This window comes from Nuphar pumila, chromosome 6, assembly GCF_984573655.1.
Source record: "Nuphar pumila chromosome 6, dmNupPumi1.hap1.1, whole genome shotgun sequence".
In the NCBI taxonomy this organism is placed as follows: domain Eukaryota; kingdom Viridiplantae; phylum Streptophyta; class Magnoliopsida; order Nymphaeales; family Nymphaeaceae; genus Nuphar; species Nuphar pumila.
In genome coordinates this window covers 100,535,420-100,558,344 of record NC_143254.1, presented here as the reverse complement: position 1 = coordinate 100,558,344, position 22,925 = coordinate 100,535,420, and the positions used below count along the sequence as shown (strand labels likewise).

At 35.9% G+C, this 22,925-nt stretch overlaps 1 protein-coding gene across 3 annotated transcripts; it reads right to left on the bottom strand.

Moving 5' to 3' along the window:
• Positions 1–4,892: 4,892 nt before the first annotated feature.
• LOC149835410 (uncharacterized) lies at positions 4,893–22,391 on the bottom strand. 3 transcript variants are annotated; one of them, XR_016432320.1, is made up of 8 exons: positions 22,158–22,391; positions 17,234–17,336; positions 16,223–16,290; positions 15,291–15,431; positions 6,460–6,599; positions 5,707–5,811; positions 5,439–5,620; positions 4,893–5,193 (listed from the first exon to the last, which is right to left on the bottom strand). XR_016432320.1 is itself a non-coding variant. In XM_090008484.1 (8 exons), exons 2-8 carry the CDS (start codon positions 17,308–17,310, stop codon positions 5,492–5,494), a joined length of 702 nt encoding a protein of 233 aa, XP_089864610.1. In that variant the 5' UTR covers positions 17,311–17,336; positions 22,158–22,381; the 3' UTR covers positions 4,893–5,491. The 3 variants fall into 3 exon arrangements, 2 of the variants coding, with proteins under 2 accessions (XP_089864610.1, XP_089864611.1); XM_090008484.1 differs by adding an exon at positions 7,051–7,092 and having other exon boundaries at positions 4,893–5,620; positions 22,158–22,381; XM_090008485.1 differs by having other exon boundaries at positions 4,893–5,620.
• Between the last annotated feature and the right edge of the window lie 534 nt (positions 22,392–22,925).

The following is a 22,925-nucleotide window of genomic DNA, read 5'->3' as shown; positions in this document are numbered from 1 at the left end:
ATCATCTGAAAGTCCTGACCTGTCAATAATATCTGAAGCAAACTTTGTTTGTGACAATATGTATCCTCGGTTAGAGTATGAAACTTCTATACCAAGAAAGTATATTAGAAACCCAAGATCTGTCATTTCAAAAGAATTTTTCAAAAATTGTTTTACTTTCTTGATTCCCTCCTTGTCACTACCTGTAATTAACATATCATCAACATATAAAAGTAAAATTATAATACCAGCAGAAGAGTTCTTGATAAACAAAGTTGTATCAGTATAGCATGGTTTAAAACCATACCTTGTAATAACATTGTTAAAAGTATCAAACCAAGCTTTAGGTGCTTGTTTGAGGCCATATAATGCCTTTTTTAATTTAAGCACTTTACCTGAAGGAATTATTAATCCAGGTGGAATATCCATATATACTTCCTCATTGAGATTCTCATTTAAAAATGCATTTTTAACATCCATTTGAAATATATTCCAATTTTTAATAGCTGAAATAGCTACAAGCATTCGAACAGTGGTCATCCTGGCAACAGGAGCAAAAGTTTCTTCGTAATCTACTCCATATTCTTGAGAATATCCTTTGACAACTAATCTGGCTTTATGCTTTTCCAAGGATCCATCACTTTTGGTTTTTACTTTAAAAACCCATCTACAACCTATTGTCTTTTTTCCTATAGGTAAATCCAGAATTTCCCAAGTATTAGCATCTTTAAGAGCTTCTAATTCTATGTGCATAGCTTTTATCCATTCAGGTAAATTTTTTGCTTTATTGTAACATGAGGGTTCAAAATATGAGTGGATAGCTATAAGACATGCTCTATGTTTAGGAGAGAATGAATCATAAGACACAAATTTATTTGGGATTCTTGAGGTTCGTTCTGATCTACGAATAGTGGTTTGTTCTGAAGGAATTTCTGATGCTTCATGATTACTTTGATTTACACCTTCATTGAATGTATTTCGATTTCTTCTAGTGTATACTATTGGTTCAACTATTGTTCTATTTTCAATAAGAGGTTCTACATAAATATTTTCATCATTAGACAATAGTTTGAACAAGAAAGAATAATCAAAGTTTATGTCTTCCGACATGTTTTCTTCAAATCCACTTTCATTTTCAACAAAATTAACATTCCTTGAAATGAGAAGTTTATCATTTTTGGTATCATAACATTTAAATCCTTTTTGTGTTTCTGAATAACCAATGAACGCACAGGAAATAGCTTTAGAAGATAGTTTATCTCCTTTATCATTCAAAACATAACATTTGCAACCAAAGATTCTCAGTCTTTGATAGTCAGGTTGATATTTGAATAATTTTTCAAAAGGAATTTCATTAGATAAAGTTTTGGGAGGCATCCTATTTATAAGATATACTGAGGTTAATGCAGCTTCAGCCCAAATATTTTTTGGAACATTTTTAGCAATAAGAAGAGTTCTTGTAGTTTCCATAATATGTCTGTGTTTCCTTTCTGAAACTCCATTTTGTTGTGGGGTTCTAGGACATGATCTTTGATGTAAAATTCCTTCATTTTCTAAAAATTGTTTAAACTCATTTGACAAGTATTATCCTCCAGAGTCAGTTCTGAGAATTTTGAGTTTACTTTCAAATTGATTTTTAATCATGTTATGGAATGTTTTGAAGGTTGCAAATACATCTGATTTATACTTAAGAAAGTAAATCCAACAATATCTAGTGAAGTCATCAATAAACACAACATAGTAGGATAATCCGCCTTTAGAGGTTACAGGAGCAGGACCCCATACATCCGAATGAACTAATTCAAAAGGCATTGAGGAGTAAAAAGTTCTTTGACCATAAGGCAAGACTTTCATTTTACCAAGTAAACATTCTTTGCATTCAAAATTATCTTTACAAAGATTCTTGGTAATAGGTACAAAATTTAATTTTCTTATATTTGGATGCCCAAGTCTATGATGCTAAGTCCGTATGTCTTTTGTTTGGGCAGTGTTGCAAAATGATTCCTTTGGAATACAAAGGAAATCCATATAATAGAGATCTCCTTGCCTAGAACCTTCCCCAATCAATTTCCCGAACTGGCGATCCTGCACCCAACATTTACTTGATGAGAAAATGACATCACATCCATGATCCGAGATTTGAGAAACAGAAAGTAGATTAAGATGAAGTTTTGGTATAAGTCTTATTTTCGAAATATAAAAGTTGCTATGTTTTGACAAATCATTTTTAAAAATTCCAACACCCTCTATTTCCAAGGCAGTACCATCGGCAGTGGAAACAAATGATGCATTTGAATTAGGTTGACATTCGGATAGTATAGATCTATGTGGGGTCATATGAAAAGAAGCTCCTGAATCAAGAAGCCAAAAGCACATACCAGGAGTAGAAGAGGTTGCAATGGCCGCTCCTGAGGTAGATCCTTTAAGCAGTGGTTGTAATGCCTCCGTCAGTTGAGATAATGATTTGGTGAGGTCTTTGAGATTCAAAGTATCTTCATCTTGTTTTGATGGTGCAGCCGCAACACGCTTTTCTTGAGGCCTATATTTGTATCTAGGACATTGAGGCCTAATATGACCGGGCTCATTACAATTATGGCAAATGATTTTTGATTCTCCTCGATTCTTATTAAAATGAGGAGGTTTATATGGCTTGATATAGTGTCCTGGTTTTGATGCGGCAAGTGCGCAATACTCTTCTTGACCATTGCTAGAAGTAGCAAGCACACTAACATTTTTACTCATGTTTAGCCTAGTCTCTTCTCCACTAAGTTTAGTGAGAATCTCATGAATAGGAGGAGGTGATGAAGATGATAGCAAGGAGGCCCTTGTTTGTTCAAACTCGGGTCTCAAACCATAGAGAAAAGCGAAAAGTCTCTCTTCTTCAACTTGAACTCTCCGCATTTCTATACACTTTCCTTCCCATTTGGGTTCAAATTGGGCAAGTTGGGTCCAAATGGAAGATAACTCCATAAAATAATCTCTTATATTCTTATCTCCTTGTTTAATGTTTCTAACTTTTTCTTGGAGATAATACTTGTGAGCCATATCTTTTTCGGTAAACATACCTCTAAGATATTTCCATGCTTCATTTGCCTTTTTGTAACACAAAAGGTTTGAGGCAATTTTTGTCTCAACTCCACTAAGCATCTATGAAAGAATTTTGGCATTTTTCATTTCCCATTCATCTAATTTTTTGTAGTATTCTTCCATGACTTTGTTTTTTTCTTCAAGACTAGTCTCAACGTCATTTTCACCTAATGTAATTTTGGGAGTGGGTTCAAGAATAGTACCTCTTACAAATCCCCACAAACCTTGACCCTTGATGAATGTCTCCAAGTGTCCCGCCCAAATGTTATAGTTGCTTCCTTCAAGTTTGAATGACGGAATGAAGTTGGAGTTGCTTGTATTGTGCAGAAAAAATTCACCCATGATGAATCCAAAGAAAAAAAAGAACCACCAATCACGAAAGAAAGAAGGCACGCTTTACGAGGCAGCTCACCAATGCACGGTTGATCATACACCAAGCTCTGATACCATGTAAAGAGTCTTTCACACAATCAAGTCTACAAACAACTTGACAAAACATACATTCACCCAATATGGTAAACCAAAATAGCATACAAAATGCTCCACAGCACAAACATAAGAATAGTGCATAAATGCACTTGAATCTGAATATGTGAGAGGTAAAACCCTCTACCTTTGTATATGAATTACAATGGGCAGCATGCCCTTATTTATAGAGAGGTTACATGAGAGGAGCTATTAAAATAGCTGTTGGGATAGCTGTTGGGCTACTCCCAACAGCTCTAATTAGAGCCGTTGGGAGTAGCCCAACAGCTCTATTCAAACAGTCAACATTTTGACTGTTTGACAGAACCTGACAAAAAGGCTGTTGGCTGTTTTGACAGTCCAACAGCTCTAGTCAATTATGACTGTTTGACAAAAAGACAAAAAATAAGAAAGAAATAAAATTACAAAAATAAATAAATAAAAAAGTATTACAAGAATATAAGTATATACTTTAAATATATAGTTATATACATATATATATACATATACATACTCTTGTATTACGAAAAGTATGTATATATATATAAATATATATATATATATATATATATATATATATATATATATATATATATATATTCAAGTATACATATATATGTCATTTTCTAACACATATCATGATGGAGACGAACATCAATGAAAACATTCAAAGACTTGTATTTAATTTTTTTTTGAAGCATCTTCCAATGAAGACTTGGATCCTTCCTGTTGATTCGTTTTTTATTCACACACACAGATATATATATATATATATATATATATATATATATATATATTATCATTTCAATCCTTTAATAGGTTACACCTATTAAAAACACAGTAGTACTTTTACTTTATTCTTTTCTTCATCTTTTTCTATTTTTATAGAAACTATTTAGTCAAATACAAAATAAAGTTGTTAGGTTCTTTTTCCACTAGTCAACATAGAGTGACTAATCAAATAGAGCTGTTGGAACAATCCAACACTTCTATTGAGACTACCTGTGTATAAATAAGGGTTTTGTCCTCCTTTATTCTCTAATGCTCATGCTCAATAAGATGCATATTTTTTTATGTTCTTGTATTCCTCTCTATGTTTTGAATGCACTTAATGCTTATATAGTGCCTTTGTGTTCTTGTATTGTTCCTGAGTTGAACTTGCATTCGTGCACTTTTTGTTTATGATCTTGTAAGCCCTCAGAAGCCCTTGTTTTGTATTTTAGCATATTTCATTAATGGGGACACTGATTGTCTTATAAGTGCAGTGAGTGCAGGTCACCTTGTGTTGGGATGTTGAAAGTTCAAATCCTAATGGTATGGTTGTATAACTGGTGGGGGTATGCCTAACCCCAGCTTGTCTATAAAAAAAAAGCATATGACAACTTTTATAAAAAAAAATAATTTTATTTTTTTACATATAATAAAGATTAGGGCCGAGTCCCAAGCCCGACCTGAATCAGGTTAGGTACCCACCTGAATCAGGTTAGGTACCCGACAACCCTAGTTGACAATACCACTTTAGCAAACTCTGACTGATAGGGCCACACTTCTTGATTCCTGGCATTCAAGCGCAAGCAAGTTTATCTACAATAATTGGTAAAGTATTGTGCTGAATCACAAAAGATCAGGACAAACCCATGTCTGGTTGCAACATCCAAGCACCTGACCAACACAGAATTAATCATGATCAATACCAACTTAATTGACTCTCTAGAGTCTAGACCTGTTCAATTTTTTTTTCCAATAAGTCAATATAATCATAAGTAGGTCGAGCAACTAATGCACCCGGAGGAGCCTAGATTGAAGCCACTGGTGACCCCAAACCATCAGAAAGTACCGGCCAACAAGTCTCGCAAAGAATGAATGAAAGACTACATTTTTTAGCTATGCCAGTTACCTCTACGTACCTGACCCACTTGGGACAATCCAGAAAACTGCTAACTGTAGCTCCATGCTACATTTACCGAACATGCCTCCAAGCTGCACTAATGACGTCATCACCTACAAATGGCCGCAGCTCCCACATCAGACAGTAGCTTTCTAGCTCTGCTGAGGGTGTAGTAAGATTTAACGATGAAACTATCTTCTCCTGAGAAGTCGTTACATCCATATCAACATGGTATATTTTCCAACTTTATGTTTTGTGCTGATTAATGGCATAAAATTTTTAATTACCTGCATTGTATAGTCAACCTCCAACATGTTATACACAGCTTGCATTGTCACGGCATATTCTGAAACACCAACTCTCTGAAGATGTTGACTAGCACTCTCTGATTCCTTCAAGATGAAAAGTAGAAATCAAATTATAGAAATTTGCAGATAAGGATAAAGATTATTAATGGCTGTCAACATCAAGGAAACAAGCCCAATTTTTTATTGTTTTGAAAAGACTCCGCTAAGACAATGTCACAATCTCAAAGTGCCATGCATATTTGTGATAGAGTTTGACAACAAGGCTACAAAATCCTAAAGTCATTCTTCACAATTTAACCAATTGGAAGGGAAATTCAAAAGATTACTGCCATTTGTTTAGTATTTTCTGCTAAAAGAATACAGTTGAAGGTGCGCCAATGCACCTTGCTGCAAGGTATAACTTGTTAGATGGAGCTTTACCAAAGGTTTCCGTAGAAAAGCACTAGATGTTTAAGAGAAATGAATGGCTTCTCCTTGCATATGCATAACTAAGCATATGCAACAAGCTTCTAAACTAAATGCCTATTCCCAAGGAACCACTCGAGTATATTAACATAATGGATATCTAAGCAATTCATATTAACTCCTTCCACTAGAGCCATTAAACCTGAAGCTAACTTCCACTACGACAACCGTTTATTGGCAAACATGCTTGTCCACATGGTCGGTTAAAGCCGAATCAACTTGTGTAATATACAGACCTAAACATGCATAGAACAGCACAATATTTACCTCTTCAGAACGAAGTGATGGATCAACTGGACAACCATCCAAGAATTTATCCATATGATGCAAAAATCTCTCACTTTCCCCTATAGATAATGCAAGTGCATCCTCCATGAGATGCCCAAGTTCCTTAAGAATAGCCTTGGCTGAATGAACAAAATGAGGATGCCATTCAAATTTTTAGGGAAAAAAAAAGAAAACAGGTAAAATGAATCAAATTAACCACTATTACTTAAAAAATATTAATCCAATCACAAGATTAAAAGATTAGGAGATATGATAGAGGAGACACTAAGATGTAATTATACATATAAGGACGTGCATGGAAACGGCACCTTATGCAGGTAAGGAGCTGTCCATTGCCAGAAGACCCTAATCTGTCACGGTAGGACAGTTTGAACTAAAATGACCTTGACACTACATGGCACACTATCATGGTTGTCAGGTTATATGGAAGTAGAGAACCTAGTAACTGTCACCTTGGATCAAAATTCCATCATGAGACCACTAGTAAATGGGAATTGATTCCGCATAGCTATGAAGTGCAAAAGTGAATTAAAGAAGAAGATCAAGGTAGAATAAGACTTGAGAGCTTACCCTTCACTATATGTTCATGGAGTCCTTGTTGGCACATATTTACTTCCATATGCATATTTGCAAGATGAAGTCAAGAGTCAATATATTAAGCTGAGTACTAGTAGAAGCATTAAAAAGACAAAAATACTAGTGTAATCGCTGATAGCGGATATTTGGGTATTAGACAGGCAGTGGCACAAATCGAAGAAACAACAGACAAATCTTAAGAATTTCCGAAAAACAAAAAAGATCAGTATTCTAAATCATAAACAGAATAGCAGTATGAATTTAGTGCCAAAAAATCATTTTAGTTTCACTGAGGACCAAAGTTGGGAGACAAAAACTCAACATATTACTAACTAGGGGTTGATGCTATATAAGATAGGTAAGAGGATGCCTATAAATTCTAAAAAAGTTTCAGATAGATCCTGCAAATGTTGTACATAGTGAAATGAAATGGGGATCTTCGAAACACAAGCTTAGATTCATAAGGGCAAGTGTCAAGAATGACACTAAAGCATAACCCTTAAAAAGGGTATAACTGGAAACAAAATAAAAATAAAAATGTATTCTTTATTGATATGAAAAACCAATTGCTTAAGAAGCATTGAAATAAAATACAAGAGGGGCTGCACCCCTTTATATACACAGCTGAAAGAGGACTCAATAGAGCTGTTGGACACAGTCCAACAGCTCTATTGCTAGTCAAGTCTGGACAGGACTTGACTAGCAACAGTCATTCTAGTTCAAACTGAACTAGATGACATAAAAACAAAAAATAAAAATAAAGGAAAAAAAATACAGAAAAGAAAGAAATGAAAAATGTATTTATATATATAATAATATAATATTATTATATATATGTACAGTTTTACATTTTAACACTCCCCCTCAAACTTACGGTACAATGAGCGAAAGTTTGTCTAAGAGAAAGTGAAATCGGAGAGCAGCGAGAGGCTTTGTAAAGAAGTCTGCTAACTGATATTCTGAAGTGACATATGGCAGATCAATTATCCCGTGTAGATATTCCTCTTTGACGTAGTGACAATCCATTTCGATGTGTTTGGTGCGTTCGTGGAATGTTCTGTTACTGGCAATATAGATCACACTTTTGTTGTCACAATACATTTGTAAAGCCTTTGTTACTTCAGCTCCTATGTCAACAAGCAGTCGTCGGAGCCAAACTACTTCCATGGTCGTGGTTGCCATGGCTCTGTATTCAGCTTCAGTGGATGAGAGAGATACCTTCTACTGCTTTTTACACCTCCACGAGATCAATGATTCCCCTAAAAAGACACAAAAGCCAGTGGTTGAGTGTCTGTTATTGGGATCACCTCCCCAATCAACATCAGTATATGCAATTAAATCAAGAGAAGAGGAGAAAGATAAAAAAAGTCCTCGTGAAAGAGAGGACTTGATGTATCTGATAATACGCATGACTGCTCCCATATGAACAGAAGTATGAGCATGTTGAAATTGAATTGCTGTGTGAACAACATGTGTTATATCTGGTCTGATAATTGATAGATAGGAAAGTGCCCCGACAAGCTGTCTGTAAGGAGTAGGGTATGCAAGAAGTTCTCCATCATCAATCTTCATTTTAACATTAACAACTTCTAGAGTGTCAACTTTCTTATCATCAGTAATACCAAACCTGAAAACAATATCAAAAGCAAATTTAGTCCGAGATAATAAATATCCTCTAGGAGAATAAGCAACTTCAATGCCTAAAAAATATCTCAACAAACCCAAATCAGTCATTTCAAAATGAGATTTAAGAAGTGTTTTGATTGTTTCAACTCTCTGTTTATCGCTTCCGGTGATGATCATATCATCCACATAGAGAAGAAGCACAATGATCCCTGCATCAGAATTCTTAATAAACAAAGCAATGTCAGTTAAACAGAATTGAAAACCAATATTAATCATAACACGACTAAACCTATCATACCAAGCTTTTGGTGTTTGTTTAAGTCCATAAAGAGTTTTTTCTAAGCGAAAGACTTTACCCTTAGGAATACTTAGACCAGGAGGGGGTTCAATGTATACTTCTTCAACTAGCTTTTCATTTAAAAAAGCATTTTTGATATCCATTTGAAAAATAGACCATTTTTTGATAGAAGCTAAGGTAATTAAGGTTCGGACAGTTGTCATACAAGCCACCGAAGCAAAGGTTGTTAAAATACATGTAATTCATATATATATATTTATATATATATGTAATACCCGATAGGGGTATTTTAGTCATTTCACAAGTACCCGATAGGGGTACTTGTTTTTCCTCTTTTATTTTTTGTAAAACATATTTTTTATTTTTATGTTTTTTGCTCACACAAAAGGGGCCCCACCATGTAGTCGATGGGGCTCCCAACGGTCACATGGGGAGCCCCTAAGTGGCTCTCCTTTTAAGGCCTCTTGGCCATTCTCCCTCTCCCTCTCTTGTGTATAAATAGGGGTGAACCCCTCTTGTATTCTTCACTCTTGAGAGCTCTCTCTCTTTCAATAAGAGACATTTATATTTTTATGTTGTGTTGTCTCTTGTGGGTTTGGGTATTAGCCCTTTTTGTTTGCTCATTAGTGGATGTTGTAAGTGCTTAGTGCACTCTTTGCTTTTCCGCATATTTCATTACAAAGGTTTCTTCATAATCAATCCCATATTCTTGGGCATAACCTTTGGCTACTAAACGGGCTTTATATCTTCAAGAGTACCATCACTCTTGGTTTGAATTTTATAAACCCATCGACATCCTATAGTTTTCTTCCTTGGAAGAAGATCTTGAATATTCCATGTAGAAGCTTTTTCAAGTGCATCTAATTCAGCTTTCATGGCTTCTATCCATTTGATATCATTTTTTGCTTGAAAATTTGTGGATGGTTCTTCATATGAGTGAATTAATGCAATAACTGCCCTATATGTGGGTGAGAAAGACTCGTATGATACAAACTTTTCTGGAGGCCTCGAGACTCGAGATGATTGTCTAGTTGGAATGTTAGAATATTTTTCAAGTGCACATGGAGGATTAGACTCTTGTCGCCTGGAATATTGAATACTAGTATCTCTATGAACTTCATTTTCAACATTAAGATCAATAATTCTTTGATCATCATCAAAGTTACAGTCAAGGTTATATTCATCAGATGTTGATGTTAGATCTAGCAAAAAGGAGTACTCAGTGACGTCTTTTAATTTTCTAAAATCAAAGAAGCTCTTATTTTCAAGAAAGGAAACATTTCTAGACATATATAGTTTATTATTTTTGAAGTCAAAACATCTATAACCTTTATGGTTTTCAACATATCCTAAAAAGGCACAGGGAATCGCACGAGGGGAAAGTTTATCATTTTTGTCAGTAAATATGAAACATTTGCACCCAAATATTCTTAGTCTAGAGTAGTCTGGAGAAATGTTCATAAGTTTTTCAATGGGAGTGATATTTTGTAACGAAGAAGATGACATCCTATTAATGAGATAGGTGGCAGTTAAGGCAACTTCTGCCCAAAAGTCTTTCGGGACTTGATTTGCTATTAATAAAGTTCTAGTGGTTTCCATAATATGGCGATGTTTTCATTCTGCCAGCCCATTTTGTTGAGGTGTATAAGAACAAGATCTTTGATGTGTGATGTTATGCAATTTAAGATAATTTTGAAAATCTGTAGATAAAAACTCTCCTCCTGAATCTGTGCGAAAAATAGTAATATCATTTTGAAACTTGTTTTTAACCATATTATGAAAAGTTTGAAAGTATGAAAATACTTCAGACTTATGTTTGAGAAAGTACATCCACGTATGTCGGGAGAAATCAACGACAAAAATAACATAGTAAACAAATACTCCTTTAAAAATTACTGGTGCAGGACCCCAAACATCCGAGTGTATTAATTCAAGTGGTCTTGAAGAGAAAAAGGTTCTATTCTGAAATGGTAATCTTTTCATTTTGCCGAGAATACAATCTTTATAATCAAATGATTCAGAATTACAAAATTTCCCTAGATTTGGAAAATGTTGGATTTTGGCTATATGTGGGTGACCAAGTCTCTTATGCCACAGTTCCAACTCTATTTTTTGAATATTATAACAAAAAGTTTTCTTCGGCATTTCCAAAAAATCAATGTAATAGAGTCATCCTTCTCTATGGCCTTCCCCAATCAGCTTGCCTGACTGGCGATCCTGTACCTAACAACCATGAGAAGAAAAAAAAATATTACACCCATAATCAGAAATTTGAGATACAGATAAAAGATTTAAATCTGATTTGGGAATATGTCTAATTTCTGGAATAGAAAATTTCTTTGTTTTATAAATTTTTTCAAAATTTCTTATTCCTTCTATTTCAAGAGAAGTCCCATCAGTAGTAAAGACCTTTGACACACTTGTTTTATTTTTAACACATTTGGATAGACTTTGATTATTTGGGGTCATATGAAAAGATGCACCAGAGTCAAGGAGCCAAGAAATTTTACTTAGATCAGAAAAATATGAGGCTGCTGCGCCGGTTGAAGCTTCAGATGAGGAAGAGACACCTTTGATGAGAGGCTGAAGAATCTCCATTAGTTGGGTCAGAAAAACTGGTGCATCCTGATCTTTAGGCTCCGATCCAGTAATTGCAACTCTTTTTTCTCTCAGCTCCTTAAGTTTGAGACATTGTGGCCTGTAGTGTCCCGGTTCATGACAGTGATGACAAATAACTTTCTTCTTATCATAGTCACCATTTTGTCGGTTAAAGTGAGGAGGCCTATATGATCGAACATGATTCCCTGGTCTAGACACGGCTAAAACGGAATCATCTTCAATTTTTAAAGAACCTTTCCGGAGACAATTTTCTTCCATTGTTAACTCTTCAATAGTTTCAACAATAGAAGAAATTTTTCTCCGGTGAAGTAGGGCCGATTTAGTGGTTTCAAATTCCGGCCTTAATCCAGTGATAAACTGGTAAAAATGTTAAGCCTCGAGTTGTTTCTGACGAAGCTCGATGTCTTCGGCACAATGCCACTTTGGTTCTAAAAGGAAAAGTTCTTCCCAAAGTTCGGACAACCCATTGCAATATTCACGAATAGTTTTGTCTCCTTGTGTCATCATTCGAACTTTTTCTTGGAGGTTGCACACGTGTGCAATATCTTTAAGGAAATACATATTCTTAAGGTATTCCCATACCTTATCGACATGATCAAATTTGGCAAAACTTGAGCATTTTTTAATGTCAACGCTATTGATAAGCCATGACATTATCTTCGCATGAGATATTCTCCATTCTTTCCATTTCTTCTCGTATGAGACAATAACCTTGATTTTCTCTTCTTCCGATAGAGGGACCTCTTTATCTCTCTCCTTTTTAGTAAGAGATAGCTTAGGTTCCGAATCGGAACCATCCACAATCCCCCATAAGCCTTTTCCCCATATATGGTGCTTCATGATTGAAGCCCATGTTACATAGTTCGTATCGCTTAGTTTCATGGGCATGATGGTGACTTTATTATTGTCATCCATCGATTACAAGGAGAGAAAGAATAGGAATAGAAGAGAAACAAGAAGGAAAATGAAAAAGAAAGAAGAAAAAAACAATACAACAAGATGTGAAATCTTCTCCAATGAAGTGATAAAACACTTCTCTTCAAGTAGCAAACACTTTTGCAAACGGGCATGGAAACCAAGGCAGCTTTTCCTCAAGATTTAGTACTTCCGCGGCTCTGATACCATGAAATGAAATGGGGATCTTCAAAACACGAGCTTAGATTCACAAGGGCAAGTGTCAAGAATGACACTAAAGCATAACCCTTAAAAAGGGTATAACTGGAAAGAAAATAAAAATAAAAATGTATTCTTTATTGATATGAAAAACCAATTGCTTAAGAAGCATTAGAATAAAATACAAGAGGGGCTGCACCCCTTTATATGCACAGCTGAAAGAGGACTCAATAGAGCAGTCCAACAGCTCTATTGCTAGTCAAGTCTGGACAGGACTTGACTAGCAACAGTCATTCTAGTTCAAACTGAACTAGATGACATAAAGACAAAAAATAAAAATAAAGGAAAAAAAATTACAGAAAAGAAAGAAATGAAAAATGTATTTATATATATATATAATAATATAATATTATTATATATATATATGTACAGTTTTACATTTTAACACATAGATCCTGTAAATGTTAGTGAAAAATAGAATAATACCCATGTATATTCTATCAATGAAAGATTTCATGATTTAGGGATCAATCAGGCCCATAGTGATGGCCACATATGATGACACCAGTTAACCAGCAGGTTTTTTTCTGTATTGTGATAAAGATAATAGGCTGTGATTGCTATCCTATAAAATCTACTTTTTTAATCACATTAAGAAAATTAAGAATATCACTTTGCATAAGAATAGGTTAAATGAAAGGAATTAAAGCGAAATTCATTGGCACATAAAACCAAATTGCCCCTGACCGGAGACAAACATGTTTATTAAGAATAAATTGTGCTTTGCCATAGCCCACACATAGCTTGATGCCTTGAATAGACAGTGACTTTGTACCTGTAGTTGTGTTTATTTTTAACATATATTTTCTTCTATGCATGTTCTGTGTCTATGTTTTATAAGTTAACAAATATAAATAGAATAACCACTCCTTTTTAAATATCAAGCACGTCTTTTTCTATTTCCATTTATTCCCCTATCCTCTGCTCTTCTCGCCCAAAACCAAGCCCTAGCTGCCACCATGCTGGAGATCCTCCTCTCTTCATCACAACCCACCCCATACCTCATCTCCTCTCATCTCACCCACTGCCTATCCCTCTTCTTCCTCTCCTCTCCACTCCTTTCACACCCCATTGAAGCCATCCACCACCCCATCCCTCTTATTTTTGTCCTCTCCTTCCATCTACCATTAAACCCACCCACCATGCCAACCTTAAATGACATCACCTGTTGAACAAACCCTGCTAGGAAGCCAACAAGAAGCAGCAGCAGCTCTCCAGTGAAGTGGTGGTGATGGGTGGCAAGATCGTAGAGGGATGGATTCCACTGGGTACGAAGAGGAGAGAGAGGTTTTTAGGGGAGAGTTGGTTATTTGTTTTCCCAAACATCAAACAGCGAAATATGTTTTATATTATTGTTCACAGTTGGCAAGATAGCTTATTTCTTTTGAGTTGACCCACACACTGACAGGCAATGAAAAAATAGCGACACATGAGACAGTGCATCAACTACATGCATATAGTGTTATGCATGTGATAGGCAGTATAGTTGTTCCACACCACTGTTAGCAGCAAAGCCTACTGAGTTACTAAAGGGTGGAACTCATAGGACTTATAGTAGCCAGTCCATGAACGAGTAAACTTCTAAGGAAGACTATTTTACTTGTTCCTCTATCCATTCATGGACAGACAAGAGAATTCTATCATTCAAGAAGATGGATGCACTTCCATTGAATGGGGAAGGTGCCAATATGAAGGAACAGCTGGCTTACAGAACCAAAGGGGGTTTCCCAACAAACAAGAGAGTTTCAAAACTATTGTGTTTCAGAATCAGGGGGAGGCCAAGGCTTTCCACAAGTGGAAGCTTCCTAGATAAGCCTAAAAAACAAAAAGAGATTGGACTGCGCATTTCATTGACTTAGTTTCACTTACATTTTAAATACATGGCTTGCAGTTTGGAGCACAGAATAGGCAACAAGGGTGGATGAACATCAAATACTATCTATGTTTACTGTTTATAAACAATAAACGTAAATGCATCCAAACAGGTTGAGATGTGTTGATGACTTGATGTCTTCGTTCATTTTTACATTATGAAGAAAAAAATGCGGCATATAATGCAAGATGGTTGTAATGATCTGTAAGAGAAATAATCATCAGCATAACACATATAGAAAATGTTCACGTAATCAGCACACTCACACCTCCAGCCACATGTCTCATGACTTATTACAATTCTCATTCTTCTCTCTTAATCAAGGATTTATATGGTTATAAAATCTACCCCAAACCATGAGTTAGACAGCAAAAATCCCCTCACTGTCTAGTTCTTTCTATCTTGGCAAGAACCGGCAAAGGAGTTCCATAAATGGCATCCAATTAGTACACAACCAGAAATGAAACAAATACATTAGGCATATAACCTATATAATTAGATCAATGAAACAACTACATGCTTTCAGTTCCAACTTTTGCAAATTAACAATGAGGATATATAATTGGTGCAAACATTAAAACTGAAAAAATGAGCACAATTGTGAAACCAAAAACAGATCATAAAGAACCAAACAGCATTCCTTACACTTGTTTATGTTCTGTATGTCTGTGTGATGATGCCTACATCCTGCTGCAACATATGATCCCATCCATTCACTGTTATTAGCTTCTATAACCTCTCCAATGGCAGTAGCCTTCGTTTGTAATGGAAGCCTTCGGAATAAATCTATTTAAGCACAATATCCATCCCAAGTTCCATGTCACAAATGAAATATAAATGGATTCACTAATGATGATTACACAAGATCACAGACCACATATCCAGCCTTCCAAAAATTTTGCAGGAAAACAGAAATCACACATAAAAACTAGAGAAATCAAAGGTCATGACAAGGGAACCAAATCTCAAGTTAGAAAGAAGTGCTTTGCATTTCTAGTGCCTAGAGATTTAACACTAGATGTCAATTAAAGATGAGAAAAGAGATCAAAGTCTGGCATCCAGAGGAGATCACCAATCATAGAGTATATTGACATCTTTTTTCTTTTGATTACAAGGTATTACTGGGTGTTAGGTGGACTACCAAAAAACACTAGTAAATGCTGGGGTATTACAACAATATCAAGTGTCATGAAGGATGGCCAAGATATATGACACCAACATATATTCTAGCACACAATAACACTGATATTGGTTCCAACACCACATGGAAATAATACTTGGATGAACACCAGAGAATTCTGTTCTTTTGAACCAATACCATAAGAACTATAAGCATGCACTGATAAGATACTGATACTCCCCAACCGCCTGAAATAAATTTCATCATATAATATTATCAGTAAAAAATTGGCCAACACCCTGCTAAACTTTGTAAAAGAGAATATCAATTAAGGGTTTAAAATGTTAATAATAATTGCATACCATTCATAGAACACATTAAACCAATCAATATGCATTGTTAAGGCAAAAAGGAAGGTATGCAAATGCTTGAAGAGAGAGAGAGAGAGCATATCCACCTAGCTCTGATTGATAGGTTGAAAGCAGTCGACCACCAATATTTACCAACTCTTCGAACTTGGTGACCCTGTCATAAGAAGTCTATTATTTAGGATAACTCAGGAAAAAAACTCTTAAGAAAAAAGTTCTGCTAGAATAGGCAAACATGATTTTACAAAGGATGCCTGAACAATGAAATAAGGAGGGTTAGTGAAGAATTTCTAAAACTGCAGTAAAAAATGAAATCAATGGTCACGCTTACAGGTCCTTATAATTCAAGAAGTTAAGGAGATAACTTGATCAGAGTCGATGCATCAAAGACAAGTGAATTTGAACAAATTTCTGTAAAAGCTACAGATTCCAGTATACTAAGTTACTAACATGATTATAGTGGTTAAAGAAATTTTATCTTCTTTAACATGAGCAGTTGCACGCAAGCAAAAACTAGAATCTTTTGTAAAAAAACTTTTTTCCTCATGAATTTTAAGGGGAGAAAAGAATGAGTTATGAAATCCGTATAAAAGGATAGGCTTATATTTTACAACAATATATAAAGACATGGCTTATAATTTATAACAACAATTTTACATAACGAACATGAATAAAGAGGAGATCGCTAATTGGTTATTGCTTCCATGGAGAAGCTGAATGTCAATTATTGTTAAATCAAACAAATAATTTGGACAAACTGGAAAATCACAATCTACAGATTAAAACTTAATTTTTAACTGCTGCATAAGTGTCCAGATAATGAACAACATTCAAGAGTTACAAAATGATTTAGTGGCCTAAATTGAATAGAGTTTGATTTTCCACCAGGAACATCTTTAACCTAAACTTCTGGCACTGAAACATGTCCTTGGATGCATGCTTTGCAATGCAACTTTCCAATGAACCTACAATGCTAGAAGGTCACTAGCAAAGCATTATCAAGGAGGATGAACATGTGACTCTAAACTTGGAAACTATGATAACAAACTTACAAAAAAAAAGAAACATTGTAAAAAAGGAGAAAGCAACTCATTATGCACCTCATCATGAAATCTAGAAAGATATCATGCGCCTTCTTGTCAGAACCAAATAAGATTGTATGCCCATTGCAGTCCATGCCACTGATGGTATTAGAAAAAACTCCTGAAATTTTACATAGTAATAAAGTTATTTCAGATTCAAAGAAATAACAAACTAAGATGTAGGATACTATCTATCATGCCAAACACATTCCAGCAGTTAGATCCAAGAAAACAGCAAATTGACTATAAAATGATATGTAAACGAAGTGAGATGACACAAAGCCCCTTTAGACCAGCTCCAGGTTTGCCCGTGCCAAGCACCCACATTTTCTCATTCTTCTCACACTTTGGCTCTCTAACAAATTAACACATTCAGATGAACCTAGAAATATATGATCCGTAAGTAACTAAACTAAAATAAAAGGTGTTGAAATACAGAAATCCCAAATAAGAAAACACCATGTTCCCTGTCACAAAAGAAAAAATTGAATTGTTTACTCAGATAACAGCAGATCAACATTGATCTGTGATCAGAAATTAATCAAAGAGGTAAGTGAAATAACTAACATGTTTATAGCATAGTTGAAAAGGAAAATCAACAGAAACATGGTGGTAGCGTGCATGCCTCTGTGTATTTTAAATCTGAAAAATCTAATGATATCTAATCCTGCAGGAGTAGAATTATAACATGTCAAAATATCATAATGACTCTTCTTGAACAGTGACCCACGGTTGGGATGCAGGGGATGCACAGTGGTTTAAATGGAAGAAGAGATATTTCAGGATAAATTCAACCAAGTGACTCCTTGGAACCACTTTCTATACTAATAAAGGAGCAATGAGAGGGCATTGGTTGACAAAAATACACGGACGTTTTAAGATTTTCAAAATGACAGTGATTTTGGGGTAGTTATCATGTCTTTTTCGAACTTTTTCATGATTGTTTTTTGTTTTAGGGTTCATTACCCCCGTCACGGACATGGTAGCTTCGTAAAAACTTTGGGTTTTAAGACTGTTTCAGTCTTTTTCCTTTTTGCCCCCCACCACATACTCTGTTTTCCACTCTTTCTGGCTGGACAGTGGACACCACCATGGATGATCAATAGGGAAGTAGGACCACGGTCAGATCATACTGCGATAAACACCCTAAAACAGCAACAGCCGGTTCAAACTTCAAACATGAGCCTCTTTGGGCATTGCCCAGATAATCGTGTGTTTGAGCTCGATCTCATATTGTGAGGGTTTCACACCCTTTTCCATGGGTGAAAGTGCAAGATCGCCGGCTTTGTTGAAGGGTTTAACTTTCAATTGTCTTTTGCCAGTAGATTTCTCCCTGATGTCCCTTAAAATTGTCATCTCTTGAGGATTGGTCATGGTTTTGGAGTCCTATTGTGATTTAGTGCTCTGATTCTGATAGTTTTTCGTGGTGCAGATCCCTCAAGTCTCTCGACTCAAACGTGGGCCAGGACCTCTTTATCTTTGTTTTGAGAGAGAAGGCTATGGCGGTACTGCTCGCTGCAAGGGTATCAAGAGTAGAAAACCAGGACACCATCGTTGCTGCCACCATCGGAATGCTGGCAGACCCCAAAGAGGGTGCATTTGGAAAAGTCCTTTTGCTTTGCTTTTGGATTCTTCCAACTTTTTTCTCATTTTTGTTGATCAAATCAAAACAACCACCATGGTTGAAATCATGAAATGCTGATGTGGCATTTGAAGTATCTACTGGGATTAACAATGTGTTTATACTTGGGTTAGGTTTCTTCTTTCAAAGCATATATTTTCCTATTTAGTTGCACCTCTGTATAACTACCAGTTCTAAGAAGGTTTCTATTTTTTTTTGTGTATTTTCCTTTTTTCACAGACGTCTAGCATCTTAAAGTAGTTACTCATACAACATTAGCTTGATGTGCCTTTCTATACATGTTTCTTAAAAGAATATTAAAATGTTTCTATCATTTGTTTTGATGTTGATGCTTAGATTGAGGTTTTTTCAGATAGTTGATACGTCAGTAATGGTGAGTGCACTTCAAATTGGGTGGTTTGATGAAGCTAAATTGGCTAGCATGATTTATAAAAGGTTGGTTCCTACAAGAATAGATTCATTTGCTATGCTGAATGCTATTTTCATGTGTTGATCTCATTCTTTTCTTTTGATTTTTCTAGACATATAGCATGTTAATAAAACTGGATACACCACAAATTTGGTGTCCTGATGGAGTTAAAATGGCCATACCAGAACCAGCGGTTGAAGCTTCTACAATGTCACTCTGTTCTTTAAGCATTATATGTGTGTGGACCATGCGGTTATTACCGATTATCATAATTATAAACTCTTCATTTTCTCAGTTGTCTCTGAATCTGGGTTGTTCTTGCTTTGGTAGCTGAGATATTACAACAACAACTACGCCTTCATCCCAAAACAATTGGGGTCGGCGATATGAACCAAAAAAGAAAATCATTTTGGGTCTTCCACATGAATCCTTCTCCTCCAATCATTTCTATCCAATGCCATGTCCTCAGTGAGGTTCAAAGCATCCATATCCTTTCCTATCATCTCCATCCATGTCTTCCTAGGCCTACCCCGACCTCTTTTAACTAATATATTTTCCCATTTCTCCATCCTTCTAACTGGAGCATCATTAGGCCTTCGCCGAATATGTCCAAACCACTGTAAACGATTCTCTCTCATCTTATTTTCAATGGGTGCAACGCCTACCTTCTTACGTATCTCCTTGTTCTAAATCTTATCTTTTATTGTATTTCCACACATCCATCTAAGCATACGCATCTCAGCTACACTCATTTTTTGAATATGATGTCTCTTGGCAGCCCAACATTCCGTACCATATAATAAAGCGGTCCTAATAGTCATCCTATAAAACTTTCCCTTCAACCGCAATGGCATTCTACGATCGCACAACACTCCAGTTGCACTTTTCCATTTCATCCACCCAACCTTTATCCTATGATTTGCATATTCATCAATTTCTCCATACTTTTGAATGATAGATCCCAAATATCTGAAACAATCATCCACCAGTATTTCTTGCTCACCAAGCTTCACTACACTCTCATCACTACTTCGTTGCTTACTAAACCGACATTCCATATATTCTGTCTTACTCTTACTCAACTTAAAACCTCTTGCTTCTAATGTCTGTCTCCATAATTCTAACTTAGCATTAACTCCAACTCTAGACTCATCAATCAAAACAATATCATTAGCAAACAACATACACCACGACACATTTTCTTGAATTGATCTCGTAAGCTCATCCATCACTATAGCAAATAAGAAAGGGCTTAAAGCAGATCCTTGATGTAACCCAACTGTTATAGGAAAATTGGTTGTCACCCCTCCACAAGTGCGGACATTGGTTACTACTCCTTCATACATATCCTTAATTATACTAATGTACTTGAGAAAAACACCTTTCTTCATCATTGTCCACCAGAGAATGTCCCTAGGTACTCTATCATATGCTTTCTCCAAATCAATAAAAACCATATGCAAATCTTTGTTCCTCTCTCTATTTCTCTCAATAAGTTGTCTAAGAAGATGTATAACTTCCATAGTTGATCTTTCAGGCATAAAACCAAATTGATTCTCCGATATCATGACAAGCTTCCTCAACCTAGACTCAATCACTCTCTCCCAAAGTTTCATAGTATGACTCATGAGTTTTATACCACGATAGTTTGTGCAATCTTGTATATCACCCTTATTCTTATATAGAGGCACCAAAGTACTCTTCCTCCACTCATTAAGCATTTTGTTTGTCCGCCAAATCTTGTTAAAACGATTTTTCAACCATTCTAAACCTTTCTCTCCCAAGCATTTCCAAGCCTCGATAAGTATACCATCTGGGTCAACTGCCCTTCTTGATTTCATTTTCTTCAAAGCCTTTGCAATTGCTTTCTTTTGAATCTTGCGCATGAAGTCACGATTCATCTCATGAAAAGGAATGAAGAAGTCTCCAAGATCTTGAGCATGACTTCCATTAAATAGCTTATCAAAATAATCTTTTCATCTCTCCTTAATCTCCTCATATTTGACTAAAACCCTTTGCGTTTCATCTTTGATACATCTAACCATACTCAGATCCCTCGATTTCCTATCTCTCATCTTTGCAAGCCTATAAATATCCTTCTCACCCTCTTTGGTATCCAACTTATCATAAACTTCCTTATATACCTTATCTCTCGCGTTTCGAACTACTTTTTTAGCTTCCTTCTTTGCTATCATATACTTCTCCAAATTCTCATTATCATGACTCTTACTTAGATTTCTATAACACTCTCTTTTAACCTTAATAGCTAATTTGACATCCTCGTTCCACCATGATGTATCCTTACGTAGCGGTGCAACGCCTTTAGACTCACCCAATACCTCTTTAGCTACATTTCTCATGCCACCCGCTATCTTATTTCACATTGATTCTGAATCCTCTTCGAGACACCAATCAGCTTCCTTAACTACCTGCTCTACAAACATTCCTTGGTAGCTGAGATATTAATGACATTAAATTTCCTTTGTAATACATGGTCAGATAATATGTTTTTCTCAGCTTCTCTCACTTTAACTTTGTAATGAAATATTTTGTACTTTGAGGCTTTTAATTGTTTATGATGTTTGACAATTCAGATGTTTGCTTGTACAAGTTGACAATAATTGCTTTTGCATGGATGTGTGTGTTTATAGTTTGTTTTCAAGGTCTATTATTTTTCACCGTCCTTTAGGACGGGCCGTTAAGCTAGTTTAAGTAACGGAGGCAAGAGAGATGGAGTGCGGTGCATCCACTGCCATCAAACAACTATTTAATAGCTCAATTTTTGTCTCTTTTTCTTATTTTACGGAATCTGGTTCAGAGTACAGGTTATAACTCCACCCACAAGATAAAAACCAGCAAAACAAGAAACAACGACGAAGATTATCATTTACCTGGTGACGATCGTCGGCGGCACGTTGCAGTTCGTTGAGCAGGTAGCGTCAATGCTTGCGCTTCCGACTCCTCGAACCCCCAGATGCTATGGGGCGAGCACAGCACGGTGAACGAGAAACCCTAAAACGGGATCGACAAAGAAGGCATTGGAATCCTGTGGAGATAAAGATGGCGATCTCTTCCTCCCTCTCCCTCCACCCCCGACTCTCTCTCTCTCTCTCTCTCTCTCCAACGCCAGGAATTCAGCGGTAAGTTCCATTTTATAGGGCTGAGTTCGGGTTGGAGCTGTAAGGGTCCGTGGGCCTGAGCAAAACAAGGTTTCAGCTACGGATTGAACACGGGTCATGGTTGGCCTGAGTCCTATTAAGTTTTTCAAAAAACAAACATGAATCAGAGTTCGGGTCTGAGCTTACTCCGACTTAGAGAGCTAATCCATGCCCAAATTTTAAAGGGTGATACTGGTTCCGGTAAAAAAGTTTGGTAACATGAGCTTTACATTAAACAATGCAAATTAAATGGATCAGATTAGATCCATATCTGAACACATATCTGCCCAGAATCACCTATCTGAATCCAGAAAAAAAGTCTGATCATACAAGTCTAAATCCAATCTTAATAAACATTTAGAATCTTAGATCTTGCTTTATAATCCAGATCGGGGAGCCCGATATAGGAGGGGAGAAGGAATTTAACGAGGGTTTCATTAATATCACCTACTCTCACAAGTGTTTGCGAACCAGAATGGTGTTTCAGCTACATTGTCACAA

Excerpts from the sequence above, each read along its gene's own strand:
- LOC149835410 (XM_090008484.1), bottom strand. The coding sequence starts at position 17,310 with ATGGACTGCAATGGGCATACAATCTTATTTGGTTCTGACAAGAAGGCG. Across the intron at positions 16,291-17,233 it reads TTTCTAGATTTCATGATGAG|GGTCACCAAGTTCGAAGAGT; the intron begins GTGCATAATGAG and ends TTCTTATGACAG. Across the intron at positions 5,812-6,459 it reads CATCACTTCGTTCTGAAGAG|GAATCAGAGAGTGCTAGTCA; the intron begins GTAAATATTGTG and ends TTCATCTTGAAG.